Genomic DNA, 18,310 nt, shown 5'->3' with positions numbered 1-18,310 from the left:
GTGGAATTAAAAAAAAAACAAAAGCGAGTTGTCTATGTGTTCTTCCAGACTATCCTCTACATCTATGCAAAATTATATCCAGATTCGTACACCCGTTTAGGCAGCAAACTCTAACAAACATCCATCCATCTTAACTTTCGCTTTTATATATTAGTTAACGATTTTAAATCTAAAATAAACTCGCTTTTACATTTGATGTGATCGTCATGTAAATTCAATAAGAAAAACAAAGTCGTATAACTCAATACCAATTTCATTCAGAAATTAATGCATTCTCATATAACAATAAAAGTATTTTGAACCATATAGTCTTGTTAAAGAAATGTAATAAAATGTTGAAGTCGTTTACATCAATAACATTTTATATTATACCAAGTATAACCCTGTTATGACGATCCGTAATGAAAATCCCTTATCAAAAAAGTTTTATTACAACCACGAGAAACATAATGCAAATGCATTTATCAACTAAGTGTTAAAAGTAGGTACAGTTATGTAGAACATAATGTAACAACACGTAAATTAATATTATCGCGTTATAATTAATAAATCCTGATTGATTGAAATCATTATCGGTTTAGATAATTCTAATTTGCTACGTTATTCTCAGTTTATGAATATTTCCCATAGATTTTTTTCTACAATTCATAATTACTAGCTGTTCCCGTGCGACTTAATCCACATATAATTATGTTTTTTTTTTTATTGTTCACATGTGTTAAATTATCAATTGCAAATGTCAAAATGACATGACATGATGACAAACCTTGGCTATTATGCTTCCTTGATGTTGGCAGCAACTTATGGTCTCTTACCCACATTAGGATTTTTATCCAAAATATTTACACCCTAAGTTTAATGGCGTGAAAGTGTATAGCCTAAAGCGTGACGTAAGTGTAGGGCCTTTAATTAAAAAAATAATTATTCAAAAATATGCTGTAATTGCTGCCATCTTAGGCAACAAAGAAATGTGTGTTGACGCTTTATTATAATAGTATACTCGTAGATTATACAAATATGTACGAGTAATTAAGGGAACAGTGAAATGTTCGTCATTGGGGAATTTATGATTGTTCTTTGTGGTTTTTACGCTGACCTTTTTACAGTAAAGTACTATTTTATATCTATATTCCTTTTATTCATCATATACGTAAAATAAATCTATTGTTGTATCTATTGTTTTAATACATTTCTTAGGCTTTGACAACCTTAGTCAAAAGTAAGTGAAAATTATTATAAAGGTATTTAGAAAACAATGTACTTCATATTAAATTCTTAAATGAACGCAAAATTTACATGAATTTAGTAACAACTTTATTTTAAGAACAAATTTCGATAATTGGAAACTTCCAACTAAATTGCCGAGGACAATCAACGAGGCGTTCATGGACAAACATAATTAAAAAGTGATAATACATACTTGCCATGTTTACAGGCATTCATAAATACTGTCAAGTAACAAATCAAAGACGTTGTTATATTTTAATTAATGTAATTTCTGTTACGCACACATATAAAGATGCCACCCAACGTTATCAGGGACGTAATGTAAGAGGTCAAACAGCAAGTGAAACAGAAAAATAATTTGCCACAGATAAACTGAACAATAATAATTGATGTCATATTCCAAGTATACAAGTAGGTATAATGTGACACACTTATCTGGCCCAGTGAGAGAGGCGCTGCTATCGCGGTTAGTTCATAAAATATGTTACACCTACTTACATATAAAGAAATACATACAAAACAATTTTAACAACTACAGTATGACAAGGCTATAAATTGTTATAATATTATTGCTAAGTAGCTACTTTAATTTAGTTTGTCTTATGCCCTGCAGGTCAGATAAATAGGTCGCACTATATGAAGAGACAGTGACTTAATTAGAGTGTATAAAAAAAAATGAATACTCCAGTTGACCTATTGTCTTCCGTAAGAAGTAAACGCGACGACTCGAAGCGGCACATTGTGTTTTTAGAAGTCGCAAACTTGTCTAGTACGACCTGAGAAAGTACTAAAATAAATCTTTGTAAAAACATCTCTGGTTTTTAGTTAATCTGCGAAGAATGCAATTGTAGATAGAAATAGCTTTCCGCTGTAGTAGAATCTAAAATTAGTATAGATGTCCCATAAGCTATTTTCACATATCGAATTATTAATGCATATCCTGTCCTTGCAACTACAAACAGAACTTTCCCCGACCTATTGCAACGTTCGGTATTGATTGTCCTACATTCTTGTTTTAAAATTTACCCTATATCCCTGAAATGCTTATAAACGCCAATAAAACGTCATAACCCTAAATCAGTGAATGCTTAAATCTTACTAACGTTATAAATGCAAAAATTTACATGGATGGATTGTTGTTTGTTAGAGTTTGTAGCCTAAATTGCTGAACGGACCTTGATAGGCTAGGCTACTTACTTTTGTTTTTTTTTTTATTTCACGCATACGGAGTCGAGGGATAAAGCTAGAAATATATGTTTAGCATGTCTTGGAAATTTTGGTGGCAGGTGTTACTAGCAAATGATGTGTATAATGTGATACAGAAAAAGTTTTATTAAGCCACCCCTTGAACAAAAACAAAGATGGCGTTGACAGGGCAGCGGTGGTGTTTACGCTTCGTTTGTCACGTGACATGCGCCGCCCAAGCACGTAGATAACACGCCCTTTATACCTCGTTACCTAACGATTCCGACTTTTATGTACATGCTTCATCAAAAATATCTCGCACTCCCAATTATAACAGAGGTCCGCGTCCGATCGTTTACGTTTTAGGGTATTACGTAGGCTTCCCTCGACGCAGTTGTCCCTGTCAGGGGTTTTTATGCATGGGCCCGGGCAATTAGTCGCTGGATAGCATGTACAAGCGGGTATCGTATAGGGCTAACGCGGACTCGTGCGGTTGCCTGTAATAGCGCGTTGGCGGCTCGTAATGTGTTTTTGGCGTGCCGCGCCCCCGGCCACCGTATCTACCCACCAATATTCACCAACTGTATACTACCTTTTAAAACTTCGCCCATACCCGAGATTGGGCTTTGCGTGCGCCCATTTCTATATTACGACCACGAATAATTAGCTTAATCTGATACCATTTTTTACGAACACAGTAATTTATTTGTAGCATGAAAGGCGATGTTTGTATGCCATTCAAGCCCCTTTATATGTGTTAAGCTTTTCAATGTTTCATTATGTTAACGAACTACATTTTTATAAACCGAAAAATTTTACTTATTAACTAAATTGTTTGAATGTGGTATGAAGTATTTGAGCAACTGTTAGTAGACGAATTATAGTTCCTTCACGCTATAACCTAATACCTTTAATGTTAAATTTACCTTTTGAATACATTCCACTATTTAGTTCATAGGAAAGGGGATACTTACATTATAGAACACAATCCTCGAATAATTTTTACACAAAACTGTCACCGAAGATTAAGTGTCGTTTTCTATTTCATAGGATCATCTGTTTAATAAAACTGATGAAGTGTGAAGAAAAGTTGTTCACCTATTACCTCACAGAGACTCGCCGTCTATTCTTGTATGGGTGCCGTCGATGTCATTGGTGATTTCAAAATGTTAGAGTAACATAATACGTGGATGGCAGTTTAGCTGTCTCTTGTCTACGTGTCGACGTTCGGCACTTGTACTTAAAGGTATACAGTTTCATGAACGTGTTCATTTCTGTTCCGTTTATGCTAAATGGTTAACATTGTTTCAAACACTATTTTACTATACAGAGTGTGTTTATTTAAAATCTAATGTTACGAACTTATCTAAATGTCAATATTAAACTCAAGTTGGTAACATTTGCAATTGCACTTCATAAAAATTTGTAAGCATTCAAACTTTTTATGTATTACACTTTAGATTCTACCCAAAATTTAACTGGTTTTTCCTGACATTTTGCATTTCAGCAAGTAATAAATATGAATGTCATTTTACAATATAAATCTCTTCATTCTTTGATAAATTAATTGGGTATATTTTAATACACAACTAACCTAATCTTCCCACTGCCGGCACGTGACCATATTACTTACAGAGTGGAGGACTAAACCTATCGTTGAGTAACGCATATAGGGTGTTTAATTTAATTACATTGTTTCGCAAACGTTACTTGCATGAACGCTGCCCCTTTTGTACTCGCCCTAGGGACTCTGCTTATCTCCTTGAAGCAGGCTGATGTTTCAATATTGTTTCTAGATCATATTGATATTTTATAACGTATTAGTTAGATAAAAGAATCGATGATACAAAATGCAGTCATTAACTTTAGTTAAAGATTTTACATAGTTTCATAAAACAATTAAACATTACTTAACTATTTTTATTAAGTTTTTAAATACCTTTTAGGTAATTTAATAAAACAATTAATTTAACAAATTTAAACAACAATGAATATAACAACATTTCTTCTGTTATGTAAAAAATATGTTATCCAAATGAGTTTACAAAATAGTTCACTGAATGAAAACTCAATTTAAGTCTAAGGAAGTTTTACCTGAAGAAGATATTGCCGTAAAGGTTTAAACAGTAGAAATATAAAGTTTGCATATGCCAAAATAATTTAACGTGTAAACTATTCAAGTACACATCAATTTTTATTGTTACTAAAAAAGACTTCGGAAAACCTCCTAAAAATACGTCTAAAAGTTTTTTAGATGCAATATTATGTTACGTTTAATCGGCTATCGGTAACTGTTGCACGTTCTTTTTTAAAGTACCAGAACAACGAGTGACTTTTTGCAGTATCATCGAAAACAAAAAACGTGCGATATTAAAAATAAAACGAGGCACGTTTGGGGTTTTTGATTTATTTTTCAGGCCGGCGCACGGATCGTCCCGCTCGTTCTGGGATATTAACAACAAACGCCCTGACCGTTGCGGCTCATTCTTTTGCCTTTATTTCATTATTATGACTCTCGATTCATGCCCGCTAAGTACGAACGTTTTTATAACACCTACCTTTGCCAACGGCCGTATTTAACGCCCTTGTAAATACATTTGAAATACCGTTATTGGACTATGAAAGTAAAGACGTACAAATCCTATCACAACTCAAACAGGATTGTTGATTGAAAAATAATGTTTGTAAGAATACATAACTTTTTTCAATTTATAGATAACCGTTTGACTATAGAGTTAATAAGTAACCGAAACATGTACGCAGATTACATAACGTATCATATATCAAGAACAAACGACAAAATATAAACGAAAATCTGAAGCGAAATCCTTTTAAACCACTACAAGGGCCTGTCGAAATGATTATTCGCAACATCCCGGCCCAATTAAGCGGAACAGCATAGTTAACTTTAATAAAAACTGTTGGGTACGAGCAATATTTTTGTGTTTATCTCATTTTTATGAGTTTAAGTAGGAAGCATGAGGTGGCGGGAGAGATAGGGATTTAATTGAAGGCGGGGGTGTCAGCCGGGGGTGGGTAGCCGCAGCCTCCGGGGGCGCGCGCCCGGGCTTGCAAAATAATAAAAAAAAGCGCGCCGCGCAGCCATCCCCGCGAGCTCGGATGCCGTGAAAGTGGCACGCCGTGGATAAATGAAGCTTTTTTTGTTTGCGGAATACGCCTAAGCCCGACGTCGCTCCACTTTCGTATTGTCACTTGAATTCTATGGATGTTAGTTCATTCATAGCGCTCACTCGCTTGAGAACGTCATTAAATTTATGTCGCATTTAAACGTTCCATACACAAGTCGCACCATAGATCCAACACATTTATTTAAATTCTTTAATTAATACCGCACGATATTGCAAATAAATGTTATACGAAATAATTAGGCGAGTTCACAAACAAACGTTCTCGGAATAAAATGAATTTCATTTCATATTTATTTACGAGAATCTTATTCAATTGAGGGCGAGAAGAATTAAGTCAACAACGGACTTAACAATAGAGATCGAGTTCATTCTATATAGGCGTCAGTGTAAAAAGTACTCTGCTGTCTTGCAACTAAGATATATTATTGGATAACTCTGTCTGAGATAAGGGGATCGAGCCGTCACTTCTGCGATTTAAGTGACAGTTTTATTAATTTCCTATACTACTCATCCCCATTTTCCACCCTCGCAGTTACTAACAGTTTTGCACTGGCGGCATATGTTCTCGGCAGTGTTCGCGGCGCGGCGTGGAACTGAGAACTTTTTAAAATTTGAAACGACAAAACAGTTGTGCTCGTTTTATTAACTTCATTCAATAACATCTCTTTATTTTTACAGCAAATATAATTTACTGCTTTATTTAATAAAACTTTTCTAACAAATGTGACTACAAGTTATATATTAAATATTTTTATAAGGTTATAATGCACAATCAAAAGTAAAAATACGATAGTAATATATAATCCATCTCGTTTTCGTTTCATATTCGATTATATTTTAAAAAATGCCTTCATAGATGTCACCTAGTTACACTGTAGTGTTATAAACAATGAACCAGGAGGGCGTTGTTATATCTGTTAAATTGAAAAGCGAAGTAATAATTACAATAATACAAACGCCCTAACGCGTATCTGGTTTAATACAATTGCGATACGGGGGCTGCATCGTAATAAAGATAGGACAATTGGAATAACGGTGCGTGGTCCGCCAACAAATGCGTATAGCTGCGTCTGAGATAAGCTACGGCTTAACGCCGGCGCGGCAACGGATGGTTTATCTCGATTTCAATTATTATGCTACCGTTTTCATTGGCCCGGCGATCGCATAAGCGGGAGGAGGAAAGCCGGGGAAAGGGGCGGCCACGGTTCACTTTATCTGAAATCTCTCCCAAATCACACTTTACTTTACGCTTTGTTGTGTCCATCTCTAAATGCTAACAGTATACTTTAGTTGCATCATTGTGCAGACAATTCCACTTTTCGTAATTGTATTAGTCATCATAAATTTTCAATTCGAAGTTACGCATAATTGAATCGTGTAATAAAACAAAACCATGCATATTACATTACGATTCATGTTGTTTTCATTATCAATGAACTCTTAACAAAGTAGGTGAAACGAATTTGATTGTTTCTAATCATTTATTTCTTTACCAGGTACGGAATGGATCTAAATGGTGCGAGGAGAAAAAATGCAACCCGTGAAACGACAAGTACGTTGAAAGCCTGGCTTAATGAGCACAAGAAGAACCCGTACCCAACCAAGGGTGAGAAGATAATGCTGGCGATTATAACAAAGATGACGCTCACACAAGTGTCCACGTGGTTCGCGAACGCGCGTCGTCGCCTCAAGAAAGAAAACAAAATGACCTGGGAGCCCAGGAACAGGGTCGATGATGATGATAACAACAATGATGATGATGACCACAAGAGTAACGACGGAAAAGATGCACTAGGTACGTACTAGAACAGTAATTAATTGTCTAAATTCTTTCATCACGTATTTACTTATCTGTATTTTACTTTGTTCTAGATGGTAAAGACTCAGGCACCGGCTCTAGTGAAGACGGGGAGAGGCCGCAACAGAGGTTGGACTTATTAGGACAGCGAACAGAATCAGAATGGTCAGAATCACGTGCTGATAGCGGGCCAGAGTCACCAGAGCCATATGAAAGGCCTATTCATCCCGCTTACCAACATTTACCTTCACGCGCTCCACCCGGCAGCACTTCAGCTTCAGCTAAGCCGAGAATTTGGTCTCTCGCTGATATGGCGAGTAAGGATGGGGAGACTCCAGCGCCACCGCCGTCGGCATCGGTATTCTATCAATCCGCCGCGGCAGCCGCCGCTCGCCTCGCTCATCCTTACAGTAGGCCTGAACTGTACCGAGGTCTATATCCCCCCGCACATCCTACAGACGTGGCGCTGCTGGAGTACTCGCGCTCGCTGGCGATGGCGGCTCCGGCCCCCGCGCCCCCCGCTCCCTCCCCGTCCTCCTCGTCCACTTCCTCGCTAGCCGAGCCGCCGCCCCCGTCCCGCGCCTGACCGCCAGCCCTTCGCCCGCCGCTGGCGCACCGACAATAATTGCGAGGGCCATCCTCTGTAAATAATGATTATATAAATATGTATACATACGTATATATACGTGATAATAATTAATTTATGCACCGGTAGAGAAGCTTAGATTTGTGATAGTGGACACAAGCGTGAGGTTGACAACTCGCAACCGACGTCGGCGCCGCGCCGCGCCGTGCCGCGCCGACCGACCGACAATATTAGGTGCTAATACAAGTTGGACCTTGCGACATGTTGCTCTAGTTATTATTGGAGGTGGTTAAATGAAAGTGAAAAATAGGTATTAATATGTGTTATGTTTCTTTAGGCGAACGGTAACGTTCTAGACTATTAATTTGGTAATTATGTAGAGTGTAAATTATTTTCGAAATGTTCTCCTTTATATTTAGTGCCTAATTACGTCCATTTTTTTTCTATTGTTCTATTAAAATATATAACCTTCGAATTATAATATTTATTGATACGAGGTCAGTAATAATAATAAATAATTTTATGTTTAAATTGTAACATACCGCCACTCACCAGATTCTATCTTGAAGTTGAATATCTGTTTGATTAATTTCTAGTCAAAAGACTATGATTGTCTAATTTAAACATTACCTATAATGTAAAGCATTATTTTGAACTAGCAAGAAATTTTGTATGTACACATTTGTCTGGGAATTTGTCAAGACAGTCAGACGGCCATCAGTCTCTACAAGTTTCTTTGAAATAAATTTACAAAACAATATACCTAATTATTGCTATCGCATTTGTAATCACAGATATTAAGTACAGTAAAAGTAGTATATTAAATGTATGAGTGAATTTAAAAAAAATATACTCCAGTAATGGAATAATTAGATATATTAAGTATCTTAGAGATCTTCTTTTTAAATAAACCAAAAAACCATTAATTACGTTCCTTATTTAGTATTCCTTTAAAATATGACGTTAGTTTTAGTACGTAACGTACGTGACGTTTTAGTAAGTAAAGTTTTACTAAATAAAAGATATAGTTTCATTAATTTCCAAGTCAAAATTAAAAGGTTTTTATCCATAAATAAATAACGAAAAAAGCAATAGTTTTTTTTTTCTATTTAAAATACTATGGGATGTGATAAATTATAACAAAATTACCTGATGATAATCTCGTTATATCGTAATATTTATTTAAAAAAAGTAACTCGGTATTTCCTGGGCACGGATTTTTTTAGTTATTATACTTTTATCTTAATTTTCTGCGTTTTTTTTTTCAATATCTATATTTAATGTAGAACAAAATAACTATTGGTCCACGCTAGCAGAACTTTTAAAACATGATCTTTGATTGTTAACGGATGAAAATTCCATATTTATATAATACGAAGTGACGTAAACTAATTAGCAGCTATTATAATGTGCATTTTACGCAAAAACAAAACAATAACGTTCATATAATTACCTAAGTAATTAAGAAAAAATATTCCATGAACTAGGTCACTTGCAACGACGAATTGCCTATAACAAATACTCAAAATTTAAACTCATAAGATTTTAATAATACACACATTTTAATGCAAAATATCGTCCTTTTTAGTTAAATACTTTGTTTGAATTAAGATTTTAAAATCAACCATATTTTAATTTTAATTTTAATAAAAATAAAACGATGTTTTAATTTCATGGTGACTCATTTTTTTTATTTACTCTCAAATTCTAAAAAGATTCAAATGAAAATTTATTTTAAAAATATTTTAATCATAAATGAATGTGGCGTTTTTTGTAGAATGGCAAATATTGTACGTTTATTAACATGCTCTAACAGGAGAAAGGGAATATGTGACATATGCATTGCTAATAAAGTTTCATTTGCGCTTGCTGATCTCACGTCATGATATAGACAAAATTAGTTTATAATGTTATTTAGATATAAAAATTATAACATATAAAATATAAGAAAAAACACATCTGTCTGTATATTAACAAAATAATATCTTAATTCGATCAAATATCAGAGCGGGCCGTCTGCACATAGTTTGAAGAGAACTTATTTAGTTACGTATTTCTGCAAAGAGGTTCAATGGCCTTGTATACTTGTATTAAATAATTATATGTACTTATAGTTATTGGACTTCATATGTTTTAAAATCAATGTAAAATATTTTACCCATATTGTAGAGACTGAAAGTCCAAAATTGAGTCTATAGTTTTGTAAATACATACTTCACTGTTGTAAGTAAAATACATTTAACGATAAATATTTAAGAGAAGTAAACGCAATAAGTTTTCTGTATTAGAGAAACAATTTCATGTAAATAAATAATTATATAATGGATCAAAGATGTTAAAATCCGTATTGACAATGTAAACAACGAATGAACTCAAAAACAATCGATGTCGAAGCGGAGTTTTAGCTAATTCTTTATTTAATCGATTTAAAAGGATTTAAAACAAAGTAGCACCGTGTGTTAGGTATAATCATTACTGATAGACGAAATGTTCATTTTTAATTGTTACATACGCTCGTAGACGTCCTTGTTTGTGTCGTCTCGATACTTTGCTGATGGATACAATCCGTAGGTTTACATTCGAAGTTACTTAATTAGTAAAGCCTTGTTTTGATAATTGTATTTGTTGGCTTCAGACGTCTTTTAACCGTTCTCATGGAAGGTGTGTGAATAGATGCAATAAAATTTAATACAGAAATTAATAATTACTTTTATTTACTCCCCATACCTTTAAAAGTTAAAAACACTTAGTTGTCATAGCTACATACTTGTCATCGTACAACTACGTCACCTGTGGCTTGGCTTGGCTTAATAATTGCCAGCTTTTCAGGTAGTGTGGAATACCTGGTGGTCTGTCGTGTCGTCGGATGACGGAACTCGGCGGCAGGAATTGTTTCAATCAGAATGCTGCTTGTGGTCTTCGTGGGTATATTATTTTAGTGACTAGTCATCCAAAACTTAGTTAAACTTTATTGAAATAAGAAGAAATAGGCAGGGATAACTTGGTTCCGTATCTAATTACAATGCATAAAAACAAATTTTAAACAAACGTAAGTTATCCTGTATACGCTAATATACAGATTTAAAACACATGTTATATAGGTATTCAAGAAATACCAAATTTTGACAAATTCTTAAACAAAATCCATAACAATTATCATTGTAATAGACTTAAAGACCCATACATAATAGTGTTTCAAAAAAAAATAATATTTATTGGGTGCTATATTGTTAAAAAATGTTTAAAGAGCAACATATTTATGCAAAATCAACCAAAATTAATATTTACGAAGTCAGATAGCAAATTGAAATAAAGTCATTAATTCACGTTTTGGAAATTTTATTTTTGGAATCGTTAATTAAAATTTACAATATGTTGATGTTAAATGTTTTTGAATTTTTTTTAAACTATTACTAAGCTACTAAAAAGTGAGATAGGAATCCAAACATTCTTCCGAAATCTCACCTTTTTTCAAATTTGGATGGATATTTGTAAGAGCTTGTAGCCTAGACTGCCGAACGAATCTCGATGAAATTTGCCACAGATGTAGGGTAAGCGCAGAGGAAGTCGCTGGCGACAGCTAGCAACTAACATTTTGAAAGTTCCATTCTGCGACCTAAATATTACATTGGTATCTTCAGAATGCTTAACTAACATATGCCACGACATTTGTAACATGGAAATTGTTGTGTAACTACTAATTAGAACTTTATAAACGAAGTAAAGAATGATAGTTCATGGAATATGCCCTTTGGTCGGACCACCCAATCGTCTCGTATCTATCTCGACTACGTTCATAAATATTGGTACATATTGTATGTAGATGGCGCAATTATAATGATACTCTCAACAAAATAATACATCAACATCGTGCGCTTTCACTGCCGTCACACGTGTATTATATAATGTACTCTCTGATTTCATTACCATCATCCTACCTCCTACTTTTCTACTCCCGTAGGGTCGGCGTACTGGGTTTTCGTCCTCCAAATAACTCTAACATTCGTGATCTTAGTCGTCACTCCCTTCTTGATCATGTCACTAGGTCTACCTCTTCTGGTGCTCTGATTTCTCTAACAGAATAAAAAGGATGAGAATATTTGTTATTACATGTGTAAGCGCAGTGAAGTTGTAATGTTATATTTAGTTACTGTCGTGATTGGAACAATTCGCATTGTTTGACGCATTGACGCCGACGTTTATTAATTGCTATTTAACCTTTGACATCGTCTCACGAACTCTCTAAATGGAATACATTGAACAATCCAATTGAACAAACTAAAAATAAAAATTGACTAAAACTTCTTGACAGAGGAAGAGACATACTTATTATCCTCTTATATTGTGTCACATCCTAAGTCGATTAGAGATACAACGTATCTGTTTTGTCGAATATTGACAGTAGTCTCTTTTTACTATCACAGCGAATTTAGGTACTTATTTGCTCGTTTGCCCACCTTATTATAAAAAGTAGAAATCATCACCGGCATAGCTTTATCCACCGGTTCTACATCCTTCAGATCTATTTATCTATATCAGTCGTTATCGAAATTCTCTTCCTGTGTCTATGAATCACTAGTCCATCCCTGTCCATTCTTAGTTAAAGCTTGCCTCATCTCGTGCGCATTACTCCACTATACCCAGAAATATGAAATGATTGTGGTTTAGAATTCTAGAAATATATGCTTTCTAACAAGAAACAAGTTGCAAATGCTTGCAGCGCTAGTCGACGTTAATTACGACATTATTGGACGCATTCAACCTCTCCCACTTGTGTACGGTCAAATAAATCAATCAATAGCGAACCTGCGTATATCCAGCTCATCACAAACAGCTAATTAGACATCAAAGGGAGCTTAGCCGCAAACTCCATATAATGGGAATGCACAAAATTTTCATCGCCGTAATTGGGCCAAAGTCTAACAAATACACATAAATCATTGACAGTGAACACTTTGATGTGACCGTGTCCGGTGTGAGGTCAGCACACCGGGCCGTGATATATCGTACATTTATTATTTACTCACGTATACTAGATGAAAGGCGACTACAATATAAATAAACAAATCGTGTGAAGCAGGCTGAGACAGCGTCGAAAGGACGCACGATGGTATTATATTGGAATTCATGAGAAATACTCAATTACTTTCATCCGTCCTGTTATAACATAGTTACGTCGGCCAATGAGTGATTTGTGATTTTCATCGACTGGACTAAATAGACGATATTCATTCTTAAAAGCACCTTGTGTTTACGGCTGAATAAACTTTACGTTAAAATTGTGGAATAGAAATAGACAGTTCTTGGCAAGCGTAGGTACACAATTTGAATAGTCAATCATCATATTTATATTTAATTCATCATCAAATTAAATTTAAACACAATTTTCTTGCCGTATGTCTTCTAGTAATTACAGCAAAAGGGCAGGAGAGGGACTTTCCTTTAGGCATGCAAGACGCAATTTTTAATAGGTCGTCTCATCTCATTATTTTGTCTTCATCTATACGTGGAACTATTCTCATAGTGACCGTTTAGTTCTCCATTCTAAGAAATGTGTAATATACCCATTATCACTTAAGTATGGCAATTTAAATTTGTTTATGAACACCTTAAATGTGTATACAGTGCAACATTTTAATCACTACTGTTTATAATTTCGATAAACATCCCGACACGTGTGTCTAAATAGAAAAACAATTTATATTCAAATTAAACAAGTTACATTGTACAGATTAATTTAAAGAAAGAAAAAAATCACGAAACAAAAATCTTATTCGTCGTATCGTATGTTCAACTCTTTCTTAACACAATCGAATTAGCCTTGGAAGCCTTTACATACTTTAGTTACATCTTGTAACCATAATGTTTCTTTGTCGTTTAAGAATTTCAGACATTTACTAAAGGATTGCAGAATACGATGAAAAGGTCGAGATTGTGCGCCATTGTAACCGCTGATCTTTATTACTTACGTACCAGTATATAACATCGACCATTGCTTGTTTAAAATACCTTAAAGATATATAAACAAAACAAAAAAAAATTAAATCAAAATCCTTAAGACTCATGTCGATATCCAATATTTGTATACAGATCCGTTATCAACTGATGACATTGTTATAAAATACCCATCGAGTGCAGTAAGGGCAATCAACATTTTTAGACGATGACTAAGTCGGAGGTACTCAAATACACATTTCAATTACAAACCCTCGGCCGGCAATTACGCGTCATTGTCACCTCGAGACGCTCACATTGTTGCATCTTCCCAATCTATAACGCCGTTCACATCATAATAAAGCTATCGAGACGCTTCATGTATAAAAGCAAATTCTAACGTCGCATCGCACTAAGTGACTTGAGGATTTCATTCAACACCCGTGAGAGCGATATATGCTGACCGACACCGAAAAGGAAAAAACTCCAAGTTATTTTTACAAAGCCTTTCTGAGCAACGTGTTGTGTAAATAGTCCAACATGTTTCTATAACAAAGAAATCTTAATAGCCGATGACGGGCAAAAGTCAATATTACAATCATGTAGTTGATTGCTTATAATTTCGTATGCACAGACATCGGCATGTAAACTCTAGCTTTGTCATCCAACATCACGTCACGAAGGCTCTCGAAAATTTGTAAGTTATGTTTCTGTTTATAGGATTAGCATAAAACATTGTTATCTATTGCATACCTGGTTACTAAAGCGTTGTACGAGAGTCTGCGATACAGTCTCACCGTGCGACAGATCGAACAGAGAAATTGCAGCTTTGGTTATATCGATTTACAGATGATTTTTCAATCTGCTGATGTCGAGAATCCTTGAGGATGGAATTCCGATTTCGTAGCGGCGACTGCTATGCCATCTAAAATATTGGACATCTCCATCTTGGTTGCTGTTTTGCTCTTGCTTTGGAGACAAACAATGAGTCGGGGCCGTCAGGGAATGTATGCATATTTTTAAATACATTAAACTATTCTCCCACGTGGCTATTATAATATGTGTACCAAATTTTAGTCGCCTTTGATAGTTCAAATTAAAAGAAAAATTATGCTAAATAAATCGCAAAACTAATTGTCATGCAAATTGACACGTTGAATCCTAAAATAGTTAATGTCGGTGATTTAGTAGAAGTATTCATAAAATAATTAAAAGAGTCCACAACATTGATTGGATTCCATAGAATTATTAAAACTATATCTCTTGTTTAGATAACATCGGATCTTTAGACAGAAATTTGATGACAATAGATAAATAAATTAGGGACGAAATTCATATAAACATTCGATATAAATTCGCGTTTTGTTAGAGTCCGAATCGTGATCGGTTATGGTTGGCAAAATCATGTATGGATGAATTGTCAGCTTCTTTAATTCGTAACCTTTGACACTTCATAAAGCAAACAATTGCAAATTTTATATGCTTTCATTACCTGCGATGTTCATTTACATCTTAATTAAACAGTGAAGATCTTTGTATAATACCAAATTCTCATTTGAAATAGATTTGTTTTTAATCATCGAGATATTTATTAAATGACTCATTATATTTTTAATTTGCTATAAAAATAATAAAAAAAATTATTACGTTATTTTGCCAATGGTAAGTAATATTTTTAGTGCAAGAGAATAGTAATTGATTACAAAATCGAGATTTAAACAAATAATGATTACGTGAATATAATTTTAAATTACAACCCTACAGCTGAGCTAAGCTCCCACCCAATTCTACGGGGCATCTGAATGATGGCTTGTATTATTTTTTGTGGGCATACCATGTCATCGGAACGATTGTGGTCGATTCCCTATGATTTATCGATGTCCATATTACAAATACGACACAACATTATGCGATTCTTTATTTCTTCTTTAAGCCATATTAGTATTCCGTCAACAATCCTGCTCAGAGTTTGTTTTGTCATACCGACTAAATGTTATTTTATTGGAATTTCAAATAAACAATTGTTGGACATTTTTTTGTTATATTCATTTGTAATATAATTAATGCGGGACTTCAATCAGCGCTGATGATGTTCCCAATGGTTGATTCAGTCGCTCATGAATTAAAACCACAGTATTATGTTTTCTTCGCGATCAACCTTCAGATACGTCTTAATTTGTACATAAATAATTAAAACAATTAGAAGACGATCGCTAAATTCATTCACTTCATTCATGTCTTGTTACACATTTTAATGATATTTTTAAAACATACAAACATTGATTTATAATATTAATAATATAAACTACTTTCTAAGACAGTTACTAAGTCTGGTCTATTGTTACATCATAATCCAATTGATAATCTATACTATATCTATTATTTATTATCTATGTATACTATTATAATAAAGCGTAAACACACACTTCTTTGTTGCCTAAGATGTCAGCAATCACAGCAAATTTTTGAATAATTCTTTCTTTAATGTAATGCCCTACACTTACGTCACGCTTTAGGCTATATATTTTCTCGCCATTAAACTAAGGGGGTATTTTGGATAAAAACCCTAATGTGGGAAAGAGACCATAAGTTGCTGCGAACATCAGAGAAGCAAGATTGCCAAGTTTTGTCATGTCATGTAATTTTGACATTTGTTATTGATAATTTGACAAATGTAAACAATAAAATAAAGTTTTTATAATTGCATCCGGATGAAGCTGCACGGAACAGCGAGTTATTTATAGTACTTAAAGAGATTACCAGCTTAATAGTATATTCGTACGTTTATCTGTACTATCATTTTTGCTTAATAAAGTGCAGGAGTCGTAGACGTAGTCCGCACATGTCACGCTCGAGTCGTACGAGAATCCTCATAAGTGTCTGTGACAAATCTCCTTCAGCACGCATGGATATTAATTGGGCCTTGTGGTCAAGCGGTAATTGTTCTCAGTCCTACAGAACAGTGTACCCTTTAAGCTATTCTATACATGTAATAAAATCGGAGTGTCTGTTTGTAATATCAAAAGAAAAAATCCACATATCGAGAAGATGATGTATTTGCATTGCTGATAACTATAATCCCATTTTTTTTGTCTGTTTACATGTCTTTCTGTCCGCAAGCCGCATTTGTGGTCGGTGAACCTCCAAAACGGCTGGGCCGTTTTCGACCGGACTTTCACTTAAGGGTAGCTGACATAGGCGGGCTTATTATAGGCTACTTTTTTTATTCCGAATGTTAAAATGGCGTAACGAGTGGTCCAAATTTGCGCTAACGAAGTTTGCGGTCGACAGCTCCTCTATATAAATAAAATGATAAGGCTTTTCTGCGTACTATACACGTGATCCTAACAAACATAACAGAATTATTTATAAACATATAATCTTAAATATAAGTAAATGTTATTGTCTAATACGTTATCTAATTTGTACTTTTATATCCAACCCCTTCTAATACGTCAGATAAAATTGAGAATCAACAATTTATTACAAGCAACTGGAAACAAACCAACGTACCAGAGTTTAATGTCAGACCATTCACACATACACTGCGGTAATAAAAAAATCAAAAGTAAGAAAAACCCACTAATGAAACCTTAAATATTTGTAGTCTGTTAATTAGATACGTATTTAACACCGAATGGTTGCATTGTTAAAATATTTCAGCAGCTCTTAAATTTAATAATCTTCATAGAATAGTAAAATTAACAACGCATATAGATAGTTTCCCACAATAACTACAACAGTAGAACATCTAACAATGAATACTGTTTTAATTAAATAACATACAGATAGTATAAAATATTATGATATCCTGTATGATTAAAGTAAGCTTCGGTATCCGAGGACCTATTAAAATAACTTTTTTTATATCATAAGATGGCAAACGAGCAAACGGCCACCTGAATCCAAAATGACGAAGAGACGGCTGCCTATAGACATCTGCAAGAGAGGATGCATTGCCTACCGTTAATCGACGGAGGAGACGCACATAAAGATGATGTTTTCCTTTCCTATACTCTCCTCCACTGTGAAATCCACGATCCCTTCCCATCCTTTTTTTATAAGTAAAAGGGGGAAGGGAAAGGGACCAAAATTGGGCTTCTGGCGCCACACTCATCAGACGAAACGAGGAATTGCTCCCATTTTACGACTGTCTTCTGTGTTGTCGTGGTATGTCACCGGCGAGCCGACCTATGCGTGCGAAGATGTTAAAGCGGGTTCCACCGCTGTTACAACTTTTGTCCTATTAATATTTTTAAAGAACTTAATGCTGTAATTTACAGTCTACTTAAATACATTAAATGGTTTGATAGTATTAAAGAATTTAACTTCTGTACGGGCAACGAATTTCACATATAATCGTATGTTAATGTATGTGTATCGCGTTAAACAAACAGAACAATAATAAAATATAATAATTATGCTAAATCG

At 34.4% G+C, this 18,310-nt stretch overlaps 1 protein-coding gene across 1 annotated transcript in view; it reads left to right on the top strand.

Annotated features, from left to right (window-relative positions):
* Positions 1 to 9,011, top strand: part of LOC106109508 (homeobox protein caupolican) — a 44,198-nt gene extending 35,187 nt beyond the window's left edge. The window contains exons 4-5 of the mRNA XM_013291029.1: positions 7,058 to 7,356; positions 7,434 to 9,011. Coding sequence (XP_013146483.1) covers positions 7,058 to 7,356; positions 7,434 to 7,945 — 811 coding nt within the window. The 3' untranslated portion in view covers positions 7,946 to 9,011. The remainder of the gene's footprint in view (positions 1 to 7,057; positions 7,357 to 7,433) is intronic.
* Positions 9,012 to 18,310: the final 9,299 nt, after the last annotated feature.

This window comes from Papilio polytes, unplaced genomic scaffold (genome assembly GCF_000836215.1).
Source record: "Papilio polytes unplaced genomic scaffold, Ppol_1.0 DF821288.1, whole genome shotgun sequence".
Lineage (NCBI taxonomy): Eukaryota > Metazoa > Arthropoda > Insecta > Lepidoptera > Papilionidae > Papilio > Papilio polytes.
The sequence above is the reverse complement of the archived record's forward strand: the minus strand, read 5'-3'. Positions and strand labels throughout refer to the sequence as shown.